Below are 25,342 nucleotides of genomic sequence, written 5' to 3'. Positions count from 1 at the left end.
CTGTACTCATACCGCTAGAGAACCCGTCCTGGATTTCCCCGTGAAATGTCCACTCCTGGGCATCCCCGGGGTGCAACCAGGCATCCCCAGCGCTGTAGGGGGCCGTTGTGGAGGCTAAGCAAGCTATTGCCCAGAGTTGCAGCGTGGGACTCATGCTCAGAGTAGGCACCGAGGCGAGAAATCATGTCCGAGGAATTATGAGCCCAAGAACCGCCAAGATCATCTGAGTCAGCTGAGGCAGGATTTGAACCCTGGTCCCGACCAGACCTCTTTACCAGGGACTGCCGCTCTAAGCAGTGAGCCACACTCCTCCACTTGTGGCCCCTGTGCCGGTGGAAACCTAAATACGACTTGTGATTCTGGTTGCTCTAGACTTGCACCCACTCCTCTGAAAAGGAGCACCCGCTCTGACCCTCCTGGTCCGAGTGAGAAGCAATCTTCCAGTCCTGCGTGGATTGCTCTTGCCAAGTGTTGTTTGCTACGATCTTGAAGCCGACAGCGCCGACGGTGAAAGCCTGCGTGGGACAGCTCGTGACCTGCTCCTGGACGTGGCAGATGCCCCAGAGCCCACGTGGCAGCGGAGAGAAGCTCCTTGACAACCACCTGATTGCACCCAACATTGCCTGGTTCCGTCCTGGTTCCACCCTGGTAACTGCTGAGTAACCCAGACTCTGTCCCCTCTGCTTTCAGGTACTTTTCTACTCTGATCCACCCTTGGATCACACCGGACACTTCTCCTTCACATTGCCTGCAGCATCTTCAGCATCAAGCACCAACAACCTGCGTGACGAAACCTGATGCCACTTCGACCCTATGCACCCGCTTCCTGTGGGTGAGGTAACTCAGCAACACTGGTGTTCCCACACTGGTACACACCTCTAGGGTCTGTGTCTAAAGTTTTGTCCTTCTAGGTTCAGCGGAAGTATCCTTAAACTCTATTTGTGTTACTTTTACGCACCATTGACTTTGCATTGGTGTATGCGTGTACTTTAAGCACTGCACCCGAATCCCACGGGCTTTTCCCGACTTCAGCATTGCTTGTCCCGACTGCTCCCAGCGATTCCCTAGGCCCTAGGCCTAACCACTGTTTGATTGGTATTTCTTATACCACTTTCTTAATATATGGTTTGAGTGGCCACCCGCCCTCATCAATAATTGTGCAACTTTCATATGTTATACTGTGCTTTTGATTTAACGCTTGTGCCCCTTTGCCCATAAAGAGTACTGGGAATTATTTGAGAAATAAACACATATATTTTTATAATATATACTTGTGTGGTGTCCTTTCATTTTATATTACAGGATTGTGATTGGTAAAACAGCTCGCTTAACACGACCTCTTGGGTTTAGCCTTTAAGGTTGCTTAGTCTATGCTACCATTAAGATAGCTTGTCTATAAGGTTGACTTACAACCAGACACCATAAGGGATTGTTTGGACTGATACAAGGTGGTTCCAGAATTGGAAACATCATATAACAGGCCAACTTCTCACACTTATTCACCCGAGGAAAGTAGCTTGGGATAAGTTAACAGCCTGCATCCAAAAGAAGGATGAGAATGTGTCAGATTTCTTTAAACGGTTTGAGAAAGTATTTATTGACATCAGTGGACAGGATTTGTCCACTGAGGGTGGTATCAGACTATTTGTCAATAGATTTGTCACTAATTTATCACCAGAGATAAAGACACGCTTGCAAGCTGCTGAAAGCACTTGGACTAGGTCACCCCCTTTAGGTATCCTTAGTATGGCTCAGTATTACGAGCATCGGGAAAATGAGAGTACGGATAAGTCGGATAAAAAGGTTAAGGACTTAAAAACTTGTGCTCTGCTGCAGCAAGTCAGCAGAGGGCAAAATGGAAGAAGCAGGAGTCGGGGCTCTTTTCCTAGGGGTGCAATGATGAGAGGAGGCGGAGGTGCTCCAATTGCAGACAGGAGGGACACTGGCGAGCCCAGTGTCCATTATTGTATGAGCGGGGTGGTTTCAGCAGGGGACGAGGAAGAGGAGGTACTGACCGAAGCAGTATGAAACGGCGTGACCGGCCCGGTGGTGAGTAAGGGAAAAATTATTTTGATGATTTTCAAGGACGGCAGTACTATAATGAAGATTATCGAGAAGACATCTATTGTGGAAACAATTATGCATGAGACAGCCACGGACAGAGCAGGGACCATATATCAGTACCAGTTGACCAGCAGGGGCCCTACGTCCAGGGGAAATTGATGGGGACATCTGAGAAGTTTTTGGTGGATACTGGAGCTATGAAAAGTTCCATAGCTCAAGCATTGGTCCCAGGGGCTGGTCTGTCTCGGCAAAATAACATATCAGTGGGATTTTCAGGCATCCCCGTTGTCAGCCCCGTCTCGCAATCACTTCCCTTTACCATTGGACCCGTTACTGTAGAATCACCGTTTTTGCTTACCTCTAGTTGCGGTGAAAATTTGCTAGGTTTGGACAAATTGAAAAAATGGCATGCTCGTATTTACTGTTCTCCTGATGGCGTGTATCTAACATTGCGGCCCCCTGTTGAATGTGCATCTCAATGTTTAGTCCAAAATGCACCCCTCCCTCCTGAATTATCGGATATCCCACCTACTTTATGCGCTAAAGGGGACACGGATGTCGGGTTTTAAAAAATACCACCTGTATCCATAACGCTAAAACCGAATATGCATTTGCCACGTATTCCCCAATATCGAATCTCGCCTTAAGGTGAACAGGTTTTGTTAAAGGTCATTCGTGATTTAATTACGAAAGGCGTTATCGAAGAAACAGCATTGAATATTTGTATAGTCCCATTTTACCGATTCTGAAAAAGGCCCCTTTAGATGGTGATCCCGATTATAAAGCTATATCTGGCCTCAGCTTCAGATTTTGCCGCCCACCACAAGGCTATACTGAAAGTCCTAGGGGCAGATTTATGTTAACTGGCGCATCCCGAGGGATGCGCCAGTTAACATGCGCCACAGTGCGCCACAGCTACGCCACCCATGGTGCGCCGCATTTATGATGCGGCGCACCATGGGGCAAAAACGGCACAGATGCGTGACGCATCTGTGCCGGAAATGTGGCGCATTGCTGGAGTTGCGTCGCAAGCGCGACGCAGCTCCAGCAATGCTCTGGGGGGGGCCTATTCTTTCAATGCTGCCTCAAGCCTTACGCCTGCTTCAAGCAGGCGCAGGGTTTTGACGCAGCATTGCCCTGAAAGTGACTGAGTGAAATCTCATAGATTTCACTCAGCCACTTTCAGGAGGCGTTCCTGCGCAGGAACGCCCCCCCTGCGCAGGAACGCCTCCTCATGGCGCAGTGCTGTACAACGTGACGCATCTCCTAGATGCGTCACGTTGTAAATAGGGCGCAGGGATGCGCCACGTTTCCGTGCCGTTGCGTCACGCAACGACGGCGTAAACGTGGCGCAAGCCCTTCATAAATCTGCCCCCTAGTATTTATAGCCAAGCTCTGAAAGCGGTGCTGGATGAGTTAGTCCTCCCTTCTGGCAATGTTCTCATTCAATATGTAGAAAATATTTTGGTGGCATCTGATATGGCAGATGGTTGCAAGGAGGCCACTGTTAAATTATTATGTCACATGGCTACTCATGGTAATAAGGTGTCCTTGTCTAAGTTTCAATATTGTCGACAGGAAGTGACCTACCTTGGTCACCTCATGTCGAAAGCGGGGAGACGATTATCTCCAGAACGAATATCTGTCATTACTAACATGTCTGTGCCTCGTACTCAAAGTGATATTCGTGCTTTTCCGGGCATAACCTCTTATTGCCGCCAATGGATTCCCAATTTTTCTCTTCTGACTAAACCTTTGCTGCACTTGGTTACAAAAGATGTGCATGAACCCTTACCCTGGACGGATGAATGTCAAGATGCTTTTAATTCTTTGAAATCTGCTCTTTGTTCTGCACCTGTTTTGGGTACTCCGGACTACCGAAAGCCCATTGTACTCTACGTGCATGAGGTGGACGGTTGTTCTCTGTCAGTGTTAACCCAGGATTTTGGAGGAAAACAGCGACCCTGTGCATATTTCTCGGCAGTTTTGGATAATGTTGCCCGAGCCCTTCCAAGCTGTCTAAGGGCTACTGCTGCAGTGGCCGTGGCCATTCGACAGTCGGAGGGGATTGTTTTAAATACTGATCTCACAGTGATGGTACCGCACGCTGTGGACATATTATTGAACAGACATTCAAAGGGGTACCTCTTGACGTGGTGAAAAAACAGACAGAAAGTAAAGGAAAACCAAAAGTAGGTTAAGTAAGAACCCTCACTCACCACCTAGTGGTGACATGCTTCATCAATGGGTTCCCACTGGAAAGACCTAGCGTCTTTCCAGTGTGCTACAACGCCTGTTTTGCAGCGGAGCTGGTTGTTGTGAGTGTTGAGGGTGCAGATAGAAAAAAACAGATTGTGCTAAGTGAGTGCAAATGATTAAAAAGTGCGTAGTAGTGACAGTAAACTAATTTATTCAGAGTCCAACTAGCACTGGTTAAAAACAATTTGAAGTGGGAACATAGGGTGAGTCTCAATAATTAAAGACACCTAGTCCACTGAGTGAAAAATGGTCGACATGTTTCTGCTATAGGTGAGCCCGAGTCGCTCAGCTTTCGTCAGGACCAAACGACAGTGATCCTCCGGTGGTATGGACGCACTAAGGTGCACCCAACCGTGAGGAATAATGTGTGAAAAAGATTAAAATCTCAGGAAACTTGTTCCAAATTATTTACAACTTAAAGCCGGTTATGTGCTAGTTGGACTCTGAATAAATTAGTTTACTGTCACTACTACGCACTTTTTAATTATTTGCACTCACTTAGCACAATCTGTTTTTTTCTATCTGCACCCTCAACACTCACAACAACCAGCTCCGCTGCAAAACAGGCGTTGTAGCACACTGGAAAGACGCTAGGTCTTTCCAGTGGGAACCCAGTGATGAAGCATGTCACCACTAGGTGGTGAGTGAGGGTTCTTACTTAACCTACTTTTGGTTTTCCTTTACTTTCTGTCTGTTTTTTCACCACGTCAAGAGGTACCCCTTTGAATGTTGTGGTGTTCTATCACTCTTTAGTTGTTTATATAATCATTCCTTTGGGGTAAAAGAGTGAACTGTTATACCCTTACTCTCCTTTTGTTTATAAGAGAAAAGACATATTATTGAACAGAACAAAAACACAGCACCTTACAAGTGCACGATTGACTGGTTATGAATTGACTTTGTTCGCACCCCACATTAAAATTAAACGATGTGCCACTCTGAACCCAGCCACGTTACTACCCCTCCCTTCGAGTGATCAAAAGGACGATGTCCATGATTGTATATTTCGGACGGAAGAAGAAACGAAGGGACGTGTAGCCCTCACTGATTCCCCTTTATCTGACCCACAAGGGGAATTGTATGTGGATGGCTCTTGTTTCAAGCTACCAGATGGCACAACCACACCTGCTTATGCTATAACTACTCTTAGAACAGTAGTAGAGACCGCTCGGGTTTCTCAGCACTCAGCACTAGCAGCTGAACTAATAGCATTATTGAGGGCCTGTGAGCTGAGTGAAGGGTTAAAGGTGAATATCTTTACTGACAGCCAATATGCCTTTGGGGTTGCCCATAGCTTTGGGCGGCTGTGGAGGGAACGGGATTCCTTACTTTCCATGGTCAAAGTATACAACATGGCCAGTTGATTGAAAGACTGTTATATGCTTTAACTTTACTGAAAAAGGTAGCGATCATTAAGTATCATTAAGTGTAGTGCCCATAAGAAGATCACTGATACCACAGGAGAAGGAAATGCTTTTGCTGACCAAGTAGCGAAAGAAACAACACAAATTAAGACGTCCACAATGTTCCCCAGTGTAGCAACTCGATGGGTGGCGGAGACTACAGTATTTGATAACACTAATGAAAGTGTTAAGGAATTGCAGAAAGAGGCCACAACAGATGAACTGTTAAGATAGGAACAGGAAATAGGGCGGTTAGACAAGCATGATTGTTGGACTGATTTGACAGACAGACAGAGATGGCTATTGCCGAATGCCCTACTGTATGCAGTAGTAGTAATGGCCCATGGCACCGCTCACATTGGAGCAAAGGGTATCTGTTCACTATTAGACCCAGTATAGAATAACCCAAATATTGCAAGAACTGCCGCCCATGTTGTTAAATATTGCATGATCTGTTTGCAGCATAATCCTGGGGGAAGAGAGACAGTCCTTAGTGGGAATTTTGCCCCCCCTTCTTTACCGTTTGAAGTATTACAGATGGATTATATCCAATTTGACAGAGTGAATTACCTTAAGTATGTATTGGTGGTGGTTTGTGCTTTTAGCAAATGGGTTGAAGCCTACCCCACCAAAGAAAACACTGCTTTAGCTACTGCAAAAGCCCTAATTAAGGAATTCCTGCCTCGATTCGGTTTGCCCCGAATTATCTGGACAGATAATGGGGTACATTGTAATGCCTAAATCGTTAGACATGTTTGTACAGGGTTGCAGAAAAAAAAATTCCATGCAGCACAACACCCACAATCTACAGGATTGGTTGAGAAATACAACGGCATATTAAAATTAAAAATGGCAAAGATACAGGAGAGTACGGGTTTAAGTTGGCCTGATGCACTACCCCTAGCATTAATGTCAATACGACTGACCCCCCATTCTCAGGCTGGGCTCTCACCTTATGCGGTTGTTTTTGGACAACCCGCCAATGTGTGTGGTGTCCCGAGACCCAAATCCTTCTGTGACCTTGATTACCCTATGATGTCAGACTGTCTGTACGCTTTAACTAAAGATCTGCGTTCTATACATCAACAGGTTTCAGCAGTACTGCAGCCGCTGCCGGAGGGTCCCGGACATCGCCTGGAACCAGGACAGTGGGTTCTAGTACAGAATTACCAATGAAAGTCAAGTCTGGAACCGAGGTGGAGTCACCCTTATCAAATGCTCTTGGCCACTCGGACAGCAGTGAAAGTGGATGGGAAGAAAAACTGGATCCATGCCTCCCATGTGAAGAAGCTACCCTTACCGCTTCCCTCTGATCAACAGAACCAAGAGGGGGTTCTATCACAAGAGGGGGAACAAAGGGTATGGTTTGTGCCTTTCTCGGATGCCATTGAAATTTGGCAAGAGGAATGGTTGTCGACACCGCAAGGAGGTGAATCAGCTTTGGTTTCTGAAAGTTGTAATACAGCTGATCCCCCTGAAGCTTCTGAGAACCGTGTTGCACCAAATGTCCCTGCTGCTGTGTTGTTCCATGATCAGGAGCAACCTGGCCATCTGATATACAATTTACGGCCCCGAAAACCACGCAATACCCCTGTTCCAGATTATAGGAGAAAGGGAAAGACTTGAGTTGTAGGGTAAAAGATAAGCTCATCTGGGGTATTGAGCAAGACACTGGACTGAACCTGTTGAGAGCTTGGAACTGACACATTGCTCTGTTCAGAAAGAAAGACTGTGTAAAAGGGCCTAAATTGCTACAGCGAAAATTGTCGGAATATCATTGTGTGGATGGATAGTGAGAGCCTGCCTGTGAGGCTCTAAACCGACACAGGAAGAAGAAACCCTCTGGCAGTTGGCTTACATTCCTTCCAGAGTTTAGTTTGGACTTTTAGTTGAGATGTATCCCTTTGCCCGCTTTGCTCTTGAAGATGAGAGACCCCTTGCACCCCGACCTTTTATTGAGAATGTTCCTAAGTTTTCTGGGTGGGCTACCAGAGTGAAGGTGGCCTTTGCAATAACTGTTGCAGTAATTATGATTATCTTAATGAGCGTGTTTATATATTTAGAATTTCAATATCCAATGCACCATGTTTTAGGCACCACAGCAACTCCACCTGAGCATTTCTTCTATACCTTGCCTCCCCATAAAGAACGACATAGAGAAACTTATGTCAGAAATGCGTTTATAGAAATGTTGCATGAGGCTCATAGCACTACGAATAAGACGAACTGTTGGGAATGTGGTCTCTTGCCATCTGTGATGCATCGTCATGATTTGTTTATTTCCTTACCGTTATCACACTTAGCAAGTTGTGAAGCCTGGTTTCAGTTATTATCTCTCATGTATTTGCACTATGTAGCTGACCCAAAAAGATATACCGAAAAGGATTATGAAGCCGTTTTGAAATATATAGAACAACATCAAGGTTTTGATGAACAGGGGAATCACGGGGAGGGATCCTTAGACCCAGATGCTTGTATGATTATGTACACTATTTATGAAAATGCTACTTGGTTAAAAGAAGAAATGTTGGACTTTGAACAGTTTAATTCTACTCAATATTTTCAGCATTTCCAGGATCGTAACGTCACTGATGATAAGGCAATGCCTGTCCCTATTTTGAATAGTACTGCTTCTTTCTGTATACAAGGTAAAGGACATGTAAATGTAGGGAATAGTAGATGTAACTATACTTACATTTTGCACACTACCAGCACACCACCTCTGATTACTCCTCCCAATGTATATTTCATATGTGGAGAGAACGCCTATACTTGGCTTCCGAGAGGGTGGGCCGGAAAATGTTATTTGTCCTTCTTGTACGCTACAGTCTATATAGCTCCTTCTAAATACCACAAAACACACCAGCTGACTAAGCGAAGCTCAGGGTCCCATCGAGTGTACAGAAGCATTAGTACTGAAGGCACTGATCAGACTGATACTGCTGCTCAGCAGTTTATGGATTATGCAAAGGGCCTCTATCCAATATGGGGTCCCATTTTTACTAGTAGAGACGTTAGGCGTCTCTCTAGAGTAGTAGAAAATGTAGTTCAGACTACTGCTGGGATTCTGACTAACCTCACTGTAGAGCTTCAGGCTACGAGGCTTGTCTCGCTTCAAAATCGGATGGTGCTTGACGTCATCCTAGCTGATCGAGGAGGAGAATGCTGCGTGATCGGCAGCTCCTGCTGTGTATATATTCCAGATTCTGCCTCCACTATACATTTAGCTATTCAAAAACTGCATCACCTGGCTGCAGAAGTACATGCTGACATTGGCACTTGGTCTTTTACTGGGTGGTTCTGGGATCTCCTCTCTACCTGGGGTTGGAAGATCTTCATGATATTGGCTGGAGCACTGGGAGTGGTATTTGTTTGTTGCCTATGCCTCCATTGTGGCCCGGCATGCTGCTCCTATTGTGCGGCCAAACTTACCTCCTCTATGACAATTTCTCGACAGACCAAAATTGAAAAGCAGTTCGTGCAGAATGAGGTGGCTGACCTTATGCAGATATATGAGGGTGTGTTCTTGGAGTAGGAGACTGGCCTTTTTCTATATTGGCTATGTTATGCCAAAAGGGCGTCTGAAGGAATATAACATCGATTCTCCATAAGGTTGCCATAACATACCCAATATATGTATTACTATTATCACAGTCCCTCGTAAATACGCTCAACCCTTGTGCACTATAAGAATCAGTCCCGATCTGAGTAGACGCCATCTTGGTTTCGTTTCCAAAGGCCCCTGTCGTTAGTAAGGAAAGCACGTGACATGTTGCTAAGAAGAAAGTCTGAAAGGTCGGCCTAGGCTATGAACAGAGCATTGCTTCTAACTTAGACAGTACAAGGTCACATCTGCTCTTTCATGTAAGGATGAGCACATTCCTGCAGGCGCCATGCCTGTACTCCCGTGCACCAGAACGAAATGGAGGCACCTTCACTGACCTACCCCCGGAATAGCTTCAGCAGAGTTTCACACCAATCAAGTGTGCCTTATATGGGTGTTCCTGTTGCTCTATCTTGAACTGGTACTTTTCCATGTACGGGGTTTCTATGAGGTATGTCGAAAGTATATATGCACTGTTTTGACTATGATCCAGCAGTCTCCTCTGCGCACCTTTGCGAGCTGTGGTCAGAGGGAGGCTCCCCTGTACAGGGAGCTTTGCAAATAAAACAATTGAACCTTTTCCATTGCCGACTGATTTATGTATGGTAAATGAGATATAGGAGCTATTGGTAAGTATAGCTCTTTGGTACATTTTTCTAGTACTTCAGTCACTCATTATTTCACACAAATTTTTAAAATGTCACACATGGCAATCTGAAACCTTGGCAGCTATGCACAAGGAAAGCAGGGGAAGAGGTGTCACCCATAGTGGCCTGCTACAGTGGTGGGAGTTGGCTGGACGTAAAAAAGGGGGAAGCCATAGAGCACTGGATTAGGCCGACTCAAGGAAAGAAGGCACCAATAAACCTGTGCTCTGTGCCTTAACCAGGGCCGCAGAAGAAATATTGCAGCATCCAGGGCACTAATCATGCTGCAAGTCTCACTAGTGGAAGAGTTTTTCTGATGCACAGTGGGTGAAAATCATGTCAAAAACCAGTGTTCACCACCATGGCAGACGACCAGGCATGGAGCTCAGACACAAATTTCATTCTTAAGCCAATGTAGTTCCCACCACACCTGCTCATCAATAACTGAAAAGTCATATCAAACATCACCACAAAGGCTCTGGTTGTGGTTCATGTGCAAAGAAAGTTTGAAGCCACTACATAAATCTATAAAAAGTCCTAAAGAATAACCAGGACTCTTGAAAGGTCAGAACCTTGCATACATTCCTTTAATGGATCGTAAGCATTCAAGGATTGTGCACAAAGAGGGTAGTGCTGTATATGATATAATGCTCTTAACACCTGCAGGGGTTGATAGTTTCAGGTAGACTGACTTTTCGGCAGACAGATAATTGTCCTTGTATGGTCTGCAGCCTCTCTTGCAGAACACTCATCCGCGCTGTGTCTCTTGAGAACATGGATTCTCTGAAGCTGCTGATTCAGTACGATTTATGACTCAGGGACACTGAGACAGTAAGCCATTGTCCTTGACTATCACGAAGACTAGCCATGAGTTTTCCAAGGCCTCAAAGCTATTGGCACCTGAATTATCCAGTTCTTCCTGTAAATAGTAAGTGCATTCCCTAATGTGTCTGATGAACCAGCAATTCTTTCGTGATCTATTGGTAGTATGTCAAACCAAAGAGTTGCACCTAATGCTGGTATGGGAACTAGAGGAATTTCTGCTCCAGCTTCTACAGTGAAACATGAAGGTAATGTTCCCTGCCAATGACTGAAGTCATGGAGTATCGCTTCATCTCTCTTGAAATTACCTCCTGAAGTCATATGTTATTGATCCATGCCTTCAGAAGGAGACTGGACAGCACCAATCCAAGACAGATAAGTATTTTACTTTAGTGTTCTGTACCAACGAGTCTTTTCTGAAACCAGTCACACAAGGCCATTTTAACCCATATCTCTTCTACCTTGTTGGAAGGCTGCTTTCTTGATGAAATACAAAACATTAAAGTGGAAACTAGCTTATAAATTGAAGGAAAGCTGGGGTGGCGGGGGCAGAACGCGATGAAATTCAATGTTTCACGATCTTGAGCGCCTACTTGTCAGTTATTGATCTTTCCCAGATGGATAATATTTTCCTTTCGAGGGATGTTCTTGACATCATCATGCCTTTGAACATGAGGGACCAGCAGAGACGCAAGGGTGAACCTGACCCCTTGTATGCTCTTGAAAAATAAGTGGAAACTTCCTCTCTGTAGAGAAGGGGGTTTGAAAGAGCAATGGAAATATGACTTTACTTTGGCCCTGAAAGTATTCATATTGTCGCTATTTGGGGGACACCTCCACAAACCTCTAAACCCTATGTATGACCAAATTCTGGCCCAACACGTTTTGGCAAAGCCAACAAGTCTTGTGAGAGATCGATTTGCTTTGTCTATTTGTTTTTCAGCCAAGTTGTACAGAAGCGCATCTGCTGCACAGTTTGGCAGAAGGTTTTTATAAAAAGATATGATGCGGTCAAATCTAGCCTGCGTCATAGACCTTTTTAGGTCGAGCCTAGCGCAGCGTGCATGCGCTGCAGTAGGAAAAGGTCATTTGGAAACACTACAGCTTTTCTTCAAAGCTCGTGTGTGTGGTGCTCACACGCTTTTGGCCTTTGCGTCTGGCTTTCGTAATTGAAAGCACGCAATTGGCCAAAGGCGTGTGGATGTCCCAGATTTTTGGCAAATGTTTACTCCCAGAACATTTTGCTCTCTGGAACCAGCAGCGACGCACAGGCTGCCATCTGTTTTGGGTCAGGTTTCATCCTTTGAATGCCGCGCCTCATCCCCGCCCCCCACCCGCTTCTTCACGCCAGAGGCTTCCCTGTGAACGTGCAAGCAAGCGCCCTTCAAAACCATTTCAGCATGTCTGGCTGCAGTCGTGTGCCCACGCACACAGTCCTGGCGTTATTCCACAGCGCCAAACTGTTGGCGCTAGCTTGTTTAAATTAAATGCCTAGCACACATGGAGTCTGCATAAAACACCAGGCTAGGCCACTGTGCAGTTAGACCGTATCCACACACACAAGCTCGGCAACTTCCAAATCTCATTAGGACGTCTGGACACCCTCATCACTTGTTAGACATTTTTTTTTAAACAAATTTCATTACATTTTGCCTCAAACATACAGCAATTGGAACAATGCCCATCCAACCCCCCCCCCCCCCACCCCCACCTTACATAGGTGAGTCCATAACACTGAAAGCTAGATTCTGGCCTCCAAAGCGATCTTGACCGGCAGGAATCACCTGTCAGACATGAGCCTCAGATGTGGCGGCCACGGGCAAAACAAGTCTGTTCCGGGAGTAATAAAGTCCCCCCTCGGGCGGAACTCACCAGGAAAATAAAACTCATGCTCGAGGGGGCTTGAAAGTGTATTTGGAATGAAGCTGATTTCAGGGCCCAATTGGTTATTTCAAGTGACAAAGGACTAGCCAAGAACAAAGTGGAATGACACTGCAGGCTTCTAGTACACAACACGTCCTTGTTAATGCAAATTAAACTTTATTTTAGATGCCTTTGTAACAAGCCCACTGTTTCTAAGCTGGCAGGCATGTAACTACTGCATAGAGGGGAGACGATGTTGACTGCAGGTAAGGCCCTCAAAGTACCCCCTTGGCCTGTCCCCTCCCTGCCCGCTGCCACAAGGTCGACTCCAACTCTCTTTGCTATTCAGTTGTGCTTTGGTGACCACTGTCTGCGCGTAGAAAAAAGGTGTTCTTTCTGAAATAAAAATCGAAAGTTATTCTAAAGAATTGTAGCACCTACGATCTTTTATTTCCATTGTATCTTTATGTTCAAAGAAATGAGGAACGCAAGAGTGACATCATTATGATGCATTATTGGTATAAAAAAGCATAGAATTAAAAACACATACAGCATTCTTGATGATGTTTACCAACAATATTTTTTCTCTAAAGTACACTTTTATGAAATTCGAATATAGAAGCATAGCTGTCTCTAGTTTACATCCAAGTAAGAGGGAACATACCTCATGAAATACGTATTGGAGTTATATATCCAAGGCGCTAAGATGACAGAGTTAAATGCTCGCTGCTCAGCCCTGCAGTTGTCACTCACTTGTTCGATTTCAAGCCAGACCGCGTCAGATGTAATGAAGGTACATTGGAGGTAAGGTCACCCGCACTCAGAGCGCTTAGGTTAATCTCTGAAATCAGCTAAACTTACTAAAAAATGTTCTGATAAGGGTGGCTGCCGAAGGGTCCCATCAACTGTGCAGAACACGCATCGAATTCACTGGCACATGTTGTACAAATACATCACGTTTTTAAGTCCTCAGAAATTAGGAAGTGAGAAATGTAGGTCGACACCTAAATCTAGAAAAGGCGTCTCTAGAACCCACGTGAACCAGTACTGCCTGCTTTCCCTATCCCGTGAAAATTACTTAACCGTGCCAACAATAAACAAATACCGCCTAAGCCGTGTTGTGATTGGGCTCAGCAGCTGTATTGACAGTCCAGGCCTCTCTGGGTGGACAAGGGCCCTCCCGTGTGGATTTAGCTGCAGGACAGCACTGCCTGTCCCCAAGGCCCAGCCACCTGGAGGGCACCTTTAAGCCGCCGCCCGACCAATTTGTACTTCAGAGGTCCCTGATGAGCCACCCCGTTGTATGACGCAGCTGCTAATTGGCTCAAACAGCCTGTAAATCACTTTCCAAAGGGGATGGGACGTGGTGAGCGGACGCCTGCGGTGAGCTTGGTGATTGGCGTTACCAACAGTGCTCAGAGCTGTAGACAAGCATTTGCAATGCAATTGGTCTCGCAAATAACTTTTGTGAAGATTATGTTCAGTGTATTTTATTGTGACGATAATCCAAGTGAAGTGAAATATTAACATCTTTTTGTGACATTTGTAATAAAGCTTAAAACATTGAGAGAACATATTTGAACCAGTTATTGTTGAATAGTTGCACAGATTGATGCTGTGGTGGCGACGAGTGATGTTGTGGTGGCGACAAGTGATTTTGTGGCGTTCAGTGATGCTGTAGTAGAGCATAGTGATGTTGTGGTGCCCCTGAGTGATGCTGTGGTGGTGCGATAGATAGATAGACTGAGGGCGATAGATATCTAGAGGGAGGGCGAAAGATAGATAGATAGAGTGAGGGCGATAGATAGATAAATAGAGTGAGGGCGATAGATAGATAGATAGATAGATAAATAGAGTGAGGGTGATAGATAGATAGATAAATAGAGTGAGGGCGATAGATAGATAGAATGGTGGCAATAGATAGAGAGAGGGCGATCGATAGACAGACAGAGTGAGGGGCGATAGATAGAGTGAGGGCGACAGATAGATAGAGTGAGGGCAACAAATAGATAGAGTGAGGGCGACAGATAGATAGAGTGAGGGCGACAGATAGATAGAGTGAGGGCGACAGATAGATAGATACAGTGAGGGTGACAGATATATAGATAGAGTGAGGGCGACAGATAGAGTGAGGGCAATAGATAGATGTGTGTGGTTGTGTGTGTTTGTGGGTGTGTGTGGTTGTGTGTGTGTGTGGTTGTGTGTGGTTGTGTGTGTTTTTGTGTGTGTGTGCTTGTGTGTGTGTGTGTGTGTGTTTTTGTGTGTGTGTGCTTGTGTGTGTGTGTGTGTGTGTGTGTGGTTGTGTGTGTGTGGTTGTGTGTGTGTGTGATTGTGTGTGTGTGTGTGTGTGGTTGTGTGTGTGTGTGTGTGTGGTTGTGTGTGTGTGTGATTGTGTGTGTGTGTGTGTGTGGTTGTGTGTGTGTGTGTGTGGTTGTGTGTGTATGTGGTTGTGTCTGTGGTTGTGTGTGTGGTTAGGTGGGATTGTGTGGTTGTGTGTGCGAATGTGTGTGTGTGTGGTTGTATGTGTGTGTGTGTGGTTGTATGTATGTTTGTTGGGTTAGAGACGGATGTATGTGGAAGAGAGCAGCAGATCAGTGCGGGAGAAGAGAACAGTGAGTTAGAGAAGGAGGTGGGTGGAAGATAGGAGATCAGCACAGCAGAAGAGAACAGGGAGTTAAAGAAGGAGGTGGGGTGGAAGAGATCAGCAGATTAGCACAGGAGAAGAGAACAGTGAGTTAGAGAAGGATGTGATGTGGAAGAGAGCATCAGATCAGTGAGATTTGGAGGGTGGATTTGGAGGGTGGAGTTGGAAGGTGGAATTGGAGTGTTGAGTTGGAGGGTGGAGTTGGAGGGTGGAGTTAGAGGGTAGAGTCAGAGGGTGGATTTGGAGGGTACTTGGATTGTGGTTTTGGATGGTGGATTTGGAGGGTGGAGTTGGAGTGTGGAGTAGGAGGGTCGTTTTGGAGGGTGGTGTTGGAGTTATAGGGTGGATTTAGATTGAGTGGTGGGTGGTTCGAGTGGTGGGCGGATCGAGTGGTGGCGCTAGAGTGGTGGCGCTAGAGTGGTGGCGCTAGAGTGGTGGCACTAGAGTGGTGGCGCTAGAGTGGTGGTGCATAGAGTGGTGGATAAGGTGGAGGCGGATAGAGTGGTAGAGTGTTGGTGGTAGAAGGCTGTACTGTGTGTGAGAGAGAGAGTGTCTGTGAGAGAGAGTGTGTGTGAGAGAGAGTGTGTGTGAGAGAGAGAAAGAATGCGTGTGTGTGTGAGAGAGTGTGCAAGTGTGAGAGAGTGTGTGTGTGAGAGAGTGTGTTTGTGTGTGCGCGAGGAGTGTGTGTGTGAGAGAGTGTGTGTGTGTGAGAGAGAGTGAGAGAGAGAGTGAGAGTGTGGGAGAGAGTGTGAGAGAGAGAGTGTGGGAGAGAGTGTGAGAGAGAGTGTGTGAGAGAGAGAGTGTGAGAGAGAGAGAGTGGGTGTGAGAGAGAGTGAGTGTGTGTGAGAGAGAGTGTGAGAGAGAGAGTGTGAGAGAGAGTGAGAGAGTGAGTGTGAGAGAGTGTGTGAGAGAGAGTGTGTGAGGAGTAGAACTGGGGTACAATGTCGGTCACTGGTTTAAGTCAACGAGACCTAAAAAACTTTACATACTCTTTTAACATGAAGATAAACAAAATACTATTAGGTTTCATGAACACAACCCACTTTAAATATTTCTGCCGCACTTGAGGTCCTAGGACAAAATCAAAGTCATGTTATAATCCCTGTAAACTTGAAATTTGACATCATGAGGATTGCCATCATTACACAGGGAGGTAAAATAAAAAGATTAATTGAATAACGTGATCGCCTGGAATGAGGAAACTGAGAATGTTTAACATATTTATTTCCTTACAGGAAATGGTGCACTGATTGTTCATATTAGCCGTATTTGAACAAGAAATACTTTATTTAGGTGCTTGAAGCAAATGGAGGACGAATAACTAACTGTGACTCTCGAGGTGCATTTCCTTAGTGCGCACTGTGATCTTTTTGAGAGAAATATTTTGTCAAAAGTCTGTGATATTTTTAGCTGGAGGACGGTGATCGTAAACACTGGAATGTCGACAGAAATAGACTTTACTAATTGCGTCTTTGGAGCGCGTGACTTTAAAAGCATTCAAACGTACCATGCCCTCTCAAAGTGAAAGTGGCATAAGATCTAACAGCCCGCTAGAACCTACTACCACAAAGCTGTTTTGCGCGATGCGAGCTATGTATATAAATAGTAAATGGGGAATGAGATATTACATGTTTTCATTGTCCCCCTTCCGTATTTGTGTTTAAGGGTCCTAGTGATGCATGCTTCCATGGTTAAGGATTCCAGTAGCATGTTGTTACCCACGAGTCCTTTATCCGTGGTACAGGTGGCTAGCAGCCTGTGTAGTATTCAGCAAATCCATCTCAATGTCGTGGGATCCCAGGTAGAGTCAGCTTCTCGAAGCAGTACATTGCTATGCTGTAAAACCCTAGCAATGGACCCTTCCACAGGCAATGTCTCCTCGGTGCTGTAGTCGCACGTACTCATAACAGCATGGAATTATTATTGTTGGGGATTAGGGGGTGGGGTGGGTTGGGTTCATTCTTTGGAGGAAAGCAGCGACCGAAACCGAATTGCCTACAAGCAGTATAATTATAGTTACAGGCCCCAATAAACTTTACAAAATAAGAACAACCGAACGGTTTGGAATGAAATCGTGAAACAGGAAAACACAGCATAACTATCGATGGCTTGTAAACCCCTGCTGTATCACAGAGAAGACAATGCTGAAACAAGCAATGTCCTGAGCAAATGATGGGGGCCTGAAGCAGTGGAGTGGGAGAGGTGAGGGGGGAGTCACGGGGAGATTAAGGGACAGAAGGCAAGCAGATGAAGCGACAGGGGCATGGCCTGGCGGCCATGAAGTACAGGCGGGGGGCGGGGAGCAGAGCCTTTGAAGAGCCAGAGTCACGGCCTGCGGCCGTGAATAAGTGAAGAGAATAATTAGGGTAGGAGAACTGGCAGGCTGATAGGCAGAAGGCTCAGGCAAGCTCGTGCACGAGGCGTGCACTTCCCAAAATCCGCTTTTGGGGATAGCCCTTCGCCTTAAGTAGTGGTTTAGCTGCATTAGGGCTCTTTTTCCTATTCCTGCGGAATAGGAAAGGGGCGATCCCTAAAAAAAGACTCTTACATATTTCCTTGGATCACAACAGTAATGACAAGTTTAAAAAAATCACCAGTGTTCCACTTCTGGTATTTAACATCACAAATCAGAGCCTTCAAAGCGCTCGTCAAGGGTATTAAGCGCTATATACATGTCATTTTAGGTCAATTCTGGACAGGACAGGAGCACATCACAACACACATCATATCACAACTCACCACTACATTCCACACCATGCCACTTCCCTTAAATCACAGATACATTTCTCTATAACATACCTTAAAAACATTACAAAAATGTCAAAAATCTCAGGCTAAACACTTATAAGGTCCCTAAGGCGAGACCTATTGGCTATGCCAATGCTTGTTTAATTTTACTTTCAACTTTCAATCACTCTCCACTACTAGACTACATATTCCCTTAGAAATTCATTAATTCAGAAATCTCTATTTCAAGCTTCCGTCATCATCATGTCACCTCACAGATGGCCAGCACTGGTGGAAGGCTTTGTTGCAAAAACAGGCAATCACAAACCAGTGTTATGTGGCATTACACTTTCTGCTTCTCTTCCCAGTTCTGCAGTCTCTGAAAATACTCAATGAAGTCAAACCACGGATGCACCGTTGACAACAATGGGGGGGATTTAAAAAGTGGTTTCTCCGATCCGATGCACTAACTCTCTCTAGAGCAAGAGACTTATAAATCAAGCTATCCAGCTCTTCTGCTTTCTATCTGTAAAAAAACGAGGGGTGGGCAGAGAACTCCACTCCGCCAGCGGAGCGGAGTAAGCCAGCCACCCCTGCCTCCTGGCCCGGTCCCTGCTTCTGAACCTAGCCAGGTTCGGTGAGACTGCACTGGCCCCGATGGACCCCGTCCCAAGCGCCCAGACCATCGAATGGCTTGCAGGATGAGGGCGTCTGTCCCCGGTGCCTACCGGATGGAGCTCAAGCCCCCGGGCCTGTACCAGCTTTCAAACCCTAGCCAGGCTAGGGAGAGCCTCCCCGGACCCCGGTGGACCACCGTCCCCCACACCCTGACCCTCAGCTAGCTTGCAGGACAGGGGGTTACCGCACCCCGGGACCCGCCGGATGGCGCTCAAACCCCAGGCCCAGTCCCAGCTTCCGAACCCTACCCAGGCTGGGGAGAGCCTCCTCGGGCCCGGTGGAGCCCGTCGACAGCACCTGGACCCATTGATGGTTTGCAGGATGAGAGGGGCTCCTACTCCCCAAGGCCTGCCGGATGGAGCTCAAGTACCGGGCCCGTCCTAGCTTTTGAACTCTAGCCAGGCAGGGGAGAGCCTCCCTGGTAAACCACCATCCCCTGTGCCCTGTGCCCGGACCCTCAGCTGGCTTGCAGGACGGGGGGATCCCACTCCCGGGGCCCACCAAATGGAGCTCAGGCCCAGTTCCAGCTTCCAAACTATAGCCAGACCGGGGTGAGCCTCCCCGGGCCCCGGTGGACCCCTGTCCCCAGAACCCTCAGCTGGCTTGCAGGATGAGGGGGGCTCCCACCAGACAGAGCTCAAGCCCCAGGCCTGTCCCAGCTTTTGAACCCTAGCCAGGCCGGGGAGAGCCTCCCTGGGCCCTGGTGGACCACCATCTCCTGTGACCAGACCCTCTGCTGTCTTGCAGGACAGGGGCTCCTGCACCCTGGGACCCTCTGGACGGAGCTCAAGCCCCAGGCCCGATCCCAGCTTCCAAACCCTAGCCAGGCCGGGAGAACCTCCCCGGGCCTCTTTGGACCCTGTCCCCAGTGCCCGGACCCTCGGCTGGCTACTTGGGGCTCTCACACCCAGGGGTCCACTGGACGGAGCTCAAGCCCCAGGCCTGGTCCCAGCTTCTGAACCCCAGCCAGGCCAGGGAGAGTTTCCCTGGGCTCAGATGAACCCCTGTCCCCAGTGCCCGGACCCTCAGCTGGCTTGCAGGATGGGGGGCTCCCACATCCTGGGGCCCACCAGACGGAGCTCAGGCTCCAGGCCCTGTCCCAGCTTCTGAATCCTTGCTAGGCTACGGAGAGCCTCCCCAGGCCCCGGTGGACCCCGTCCCCAGTGCCTGGACCCTCAACTGGCTTGTAGGACGGGGTTCCCACACCCCGGGGCCCGCCAGTTGCAGCTCAAGCACCGGACCCGGTCCCAGCGCCATCCCCCAAGGATACAAGATCTCCAGGAAGGACTGCCCCACCCACCCAGGAGGAGGAATCGCCATCGTCCACAAATCCAGTCTCCGCCTGAGCACACTCCCTGACAAGTCCACAGAACTGATGGAACACCTTCACTTCAAGATACTGGCCAGCCCCACCGCCGCCCTCCGAGGAACCCTCATCTACCGACCCCCTGGACCCTGCAGACCCTTCGCCAACTCCATCACGGACATTATCTCCCCGCAGGCCATCGCATTCACCAACTGCACCCTGCTGGGAGACCTCAACTTCCACCTCGACAATCAACTGGACCCCAACACCACATGCCTCCTGGACAACCTCCATAACATTGGACTCCGACAGATCGTGACCGAGCCCACGCACTCAGCAGGACACACCCTCGACCCCCTCTTCACTACAGGAAACTCCATCACCTTCATTGACACCACCGAACTCCCATGGACCGACCATCGTTGCGTCCACTTCACCTTCAGAACACCCACCATCCACAGACACCAGCACCTGCTTCCACAAAGAAACTGGACCAAAATCACCGATGACCAGCTCACCTCCTCACTCAACAACTCCACCCCAACACCGCAGCCCGAACCCTGCATAGATGGATCTTGGACAGCACCAACACCATAGCCCCCTCAAGAAAAACAACAATACCCGTGCCAAGAAAGCCAGATGGTTTACCACCGAACTTCGAGAGTCCAGGCGCACATGCCGCCGCCGCCTCGAAAAGGCCTGGAGAAACACCAAATCCACAGAAGCCCACAAGAACTTCAGAGCCGTCACCAACGCCCACCATCAACTCATCAGAGAAACTAGAAAAAAAGCGATTGAAGACAGAATTTCCACCCACACACAGAACAGCAAGGAACTCTTCAGCATCATCAAGGAGTTCGCCCAACCCACCAGCGAGTCTACCGACATCCCTCCCTCACAAGACCTCTGTGACAAACTCAGCATCTTTTTCCACCACAAAATCAAGAGCATCTACGACAACTTCGACGAAGACAACCAACACACTGAACCCTCACCAACCACCCCTGACACCCGGAAACCAGCGATTGATGACTGGACAGCCCTCACCACCGAAGACACACTGAAGACATGAAGTCAATCCACTCAGGGGCCCCCACGGACCCCTGCCCCCACCACATCTTCAACAGAGCCGCCAACACCATCGCACCCATGCTCCGCCAAACCATCAACCGCTCCCTGGCGACCGCCTCGTTCCCCGACGACTGGAAACACGCCGAGGTCAACCCCCTCCTAAAGAAACCCTCAGCGGACCCCACCGACCTCAAAAACTACAGTCCCATCTCCCTGCTCCCGTTCCCAGCGAAAGTCATCGAGAAAGCCATCAACAGCCAACTCGCCACATTCATTGAAGAACACAACATCCTCGACTCCTCCCAATCCGGCTTCAGAAAAAACCACAGTACAGAAACCGCCCTACTCGCCGCAACAGACGACATCCACACCTTACTGGACAAAGGAGAAACAGTAGCCCTCATCCTCCTCGACCTATCAGCGGCGTTCGACACAGTCTCCCACCGCACCCTAATACGCAGACTCTACGATGCAGGAATCCAGGACAAGGCCCTCGACAGGATCTACTCCTTCCTCTTCGGCAGGACGCAGTGGGTCAGACTCCCCCCTTTCCTTTCGGACCCCACACCTACCACCTGCGGAGTCCCCCAGGGCTCCTCCCTCAGCCCGATGCTCTTTAACGTCGCTCCATTTGCCCCCATCGTCAGAACCTATGGACTCAACATCGTGTCATATGCAGACGACACCCAGCTCATCCTCTCCCTATCCAACGAACCCAACACCGCCAGACGCAACTTTCGAGAATGCATGGAAGCCGTCGCCAAATGGATGAAAAACAGCTGCCTACAACTAACCACCAACAAAACAGAAGTACTCATCGTGGGCTCAAACTCCGACGCCTGGAGCGACACCTGGTGGCCCACCGCCCTCGGAAACCCGCCAACCCCCACAGACCACGCACGCAACCTGGGAATCATCCTGGACTCCGAGCTCAAAATGGACCGCCAGATCAACTCTGTCTCATCTTCCTGCTTCCATACCCTCCGCCTCCTTCGTAAGACCGAAAGACAGTCACTCACGCCCTGGTCACCAGCAGACTCGACTACGGCAACACACTCTACGCCGGAATAAACAAAAACCTCATCCGCAAGCTACAGAACATCCAGAACGCCGCCGCAAGACTAGTCCTCAACCTGCCAAAACACTGCCACATCTCCCAGCACCTGCGCACACTCTACTGGCTCCCCGTCGAGGCGAGAATCACCTTTAAGATGCTCACCCACGCACACAAGGCCCTCCAGGGCACCGGACCAGCATACCTGAACAGCTGACTCAAATTCCACGCACCCCAAAGGACCCTACGATCAGCCCAGCTTTCCTACGCCGTGGTCCCCCGCACCAGAAAGACCAGATCGGAAGGCCGCTCCTTCTCCTTCCTCGCGGCCAAAGCATGGAACGCCCTTCTGCTCCACCTCAGACAGACAACATCGCTCCCCATCTTCGCAAGAAACCTCAAAACCTGGCTCTTCGACAGACCCCCTCCTTGATGGAATGGAACCTGCACCCCCCAACCCCCCACCCCTAGCGCCTTGAGACCCTTACGGGTGAGTAGTCGCGCTTTAACAAACTCCTGATTGATTGATTGATAGCTTCCAAAACCCTAGCTAGGCCTGGAAGAGCCTCCCCGGACCCCAGTGGACCCCCGTCTACAGCGCCTGGACCCTTGGCTGGCTTGCTGGACCCTTGCCTGGCTTGCTGGATGGAGGGCTCCTCCACCCCGGGCCTGCCGTACAGAGATTAAGCCCCAGGCCCTGTTTCAGCTTTAGAACCCTTGCCAGGCCGGGGAGAGACTCCCCAGTCCCCGATGTTCCCCCTGTCCCCAGCGCCTGAACCATCAGCTGGAACCAAGGAGCGTTAAGCCCAGGCCATGTCCTCTCCTCACCGGTCTGCCTGGGGAGCCCATTTTTCTCAACAATTAAGCCCCAATGTAGTGGGGGCTTACAGAACCCTGGGGAAGGACAAAAGTTAGCATCAGCCCTGCCAGCCGGCAGGCCGGGTGACCAGATGGCCCTCTGGGTTGGGCAGACAATACTCATCTGCTCTCCAGCAGTCCGTCCAGGCTTCAAAACCTTTTGAATATATCCCACAAGTTTTGTCTCCCTTCGTGGGCTGGAGGTAAACACCTCCAAAACAAAAGATTGCGGTACCTAACCTGCATAAATTCCGTAGGGGGAACTTTCAGCTGAATGGGGAGACAATCCAGGTAGTAGGTAAATATGACTACCTGTGGATCAGTATCAATAAGAGTTGGTCATGGAAAGCTCAGACGAAAAAGAGGGAGGTAGCTCTTTTACACTCTGCCTCTACGATCACCAAGAGGTGCATAGGACAACCGCACCGGCTGCTGCTCTATATGGTGCTGCAGTGTGGGGATTCGCCAACATCAAAGACCTGATCAAGGAAACCAATTTCCTGACATCGCTATTTAACCTCCAGCAGAACACACCCACTCTCCCACTTCTTTAAACAACAGGATTAAAACGGGTGAGAGACCTAGCAGTGTTAAATCCACTCCTTTACTGGGTGAGGCTGTGGTTGATTCCTGAGCTGCACCATTACAGGCTAGCCATGGAGGACATAATTGTGCCATAGAAATGCTCATCTTCTCCCCTGGTTAAAGCATGTCAAATTCAATCTCACAGACCTGGGCTTGAGCGACTTCTGGAGTAACCCTTCATCAGTGAGGACGGAGACAAAAAGTATATTTAAAGCTGCTTTTTGGGATAAGAGAATACATTAACAACAGAGACTTAAGGACGTCCGGCAACCTAGCTAACCCACCGGCTGCTTGACCGGCCGAGATTCGCCGGCCGGACGGACGCAGGTTAAGAGGCCCCGTCAGACCGTGATAAAGGTAAGGGGCTGCCCGAGCCCGCAGATGAGTCCTTGATGGTGCAGGGGCTTTGTGGGCTCCTGGACCCTACCCGCGGACGCACTGCCTTCAGGGACTTCGCCGTTGGTAAGTGGCCCCACACTGGACTGTAGCTGTGGGGGCGGGGAGCCTTGAGGGTTGGACTCTTGGGGGACGTACCATCTTGCTTGCCGCCCCCCAATCCGATATGGATTGACGGCCCTTTATCCACAGTAACGAAGCCCCAGCAGTCTCACACTATGTGTGCGATAGGCTTCACAAGTTTGGATGTGCCCCCCCAACAACCCCCCTCTTATAATACTGCGGACCACCCCGCGGGGGTGGCAGCATATGTACAATGGTTTTCACTTACCTAGCCCTCCCGTCTCAGTGCTGCGGCACCCTTTGGGGGACACGCCGGCGCGGTTTTTTCTGGATGATATGTGAGATCCCGGAGGGGGCTCCTAGATGCACACAGTGTCCTAACACATGAATGGGCAAGCTAGTTATCAAATTAAGATCGCAACCACCACCCTTTTATTTTATTTCTTTAATCATTCTACATCCCTGCAGGCTACTCCTTGATCACGCAGGTCCTACTAAAAGCAGCCCGGTGACGACTATCTACAACGACTGTGGGTAAGTCCAGAGCCATCTTAGAGTCTTCCTTGGTAGCCTTTTTGTAACCTTCTTTGGCCCAAATGTGACTGCTCTTGGCACACTACCCCTCCAGGCTCATGGGTGACATATCACCCTTACTCTCACTGTATTCGGTAGGTTTATTGGGAGTAAACACGTATGTTATTATTTTTCTCCAGATCTCAGTCTGCCAATAAGATACTCACCATCCCGGTGAAAGTATAGACACCGTTGCTACAAATACAGATTAGCAGCTAGGAACTTCTGTTTTATATACCTCCTTCTCTTTTTTCATCCCCCCGCAGGGCCGAGAACAACACAGGAACTTTTCCTGGTTCCAGATCCTGACCCCACAGGTTGTATCGATTTAACCGTGCAGCCCACTATGGGCTCCACTTCAAGTTTATGAGCACTTCCTTTGGTCCTGATGAATTGCCTTGATGGCACGAAACATGTCGACCAGATCACTTGTTGAGGGTTGAATGGGCTTCCCACACATAGGTTGGCTGAAATCCTATACCCCTCTTAGTTTTAATAAAGTAGGTAGCTACAGGAATAAAATACCCAGAGTAGACTACACTAACTTTTTTTAGAATCACCACATGTCCCGCTCACTACTCCACGATTAGGGCCCCTCACACCCACTCAAACATCGGCTTCGGAATAAAAGATCTCCGACAAAAGTACAGCACTAAGTGCCGCCCGTCAGGCATTGCAGTGCCGGCTTGACGCAGGAGCAGGAAGCCAATGATGATACGAAGCGA

At 48.5% G+C, this 25,342-nt stretch overlaps 1 protein-coding gene across 2 annotated transcripts in view; it reads right to left on the bottom strand.

Moving 5' to 3' along the window:
- The window catches only part of LOC147732477 (receptor-interacting serine/threonine-protein kinase 3-like), a 1,935,498-nt gene that overhangs the window by 77,759 nt on the left and 1,832,397 nt on the right, over positions 1-25,342 (bottom strand). The window contains exon 9 of one of the 2 annotated variants that reach the window (XM_086956989.1): positions 12,897-13,058. The exons of the other annotated variant lie outside the window; for it this stretch is intronic. Within the exon in view, the coding sequence (XP_086813115.1) occupies positions 13,008-13,058 (51 nt within the window). The 3' untranslated portion in view covers positions 12,897-13,007. Of the gene's footprint in view, positions 1-12,896; positions 13,059-25,342 lie in introns of those variants that run through there. 2 annotated transcript variants of the gene reach the window in all.

This window comes from Lissotriton vulgaris, chromosome 2_1 (genome assembly GCF_964263255.1).
Source record: "Lissotriton vulgaris chromosome 2_1, aLisVul1.2, whole genome shotgun sequence".
Classification (NCBI taxonomy): domain Eukaryota; kingdom Metazoa; phylum Chordata; class Amphibia; order Caudata; family Salamandridae; genus Lissotriton; species Lissotriton vulgaris.
The sequence above is the reverse complement of the archived record's forward strand: the minus strand, read 5'-3'. Positions and strand labels throughout refer to the sequence as shown.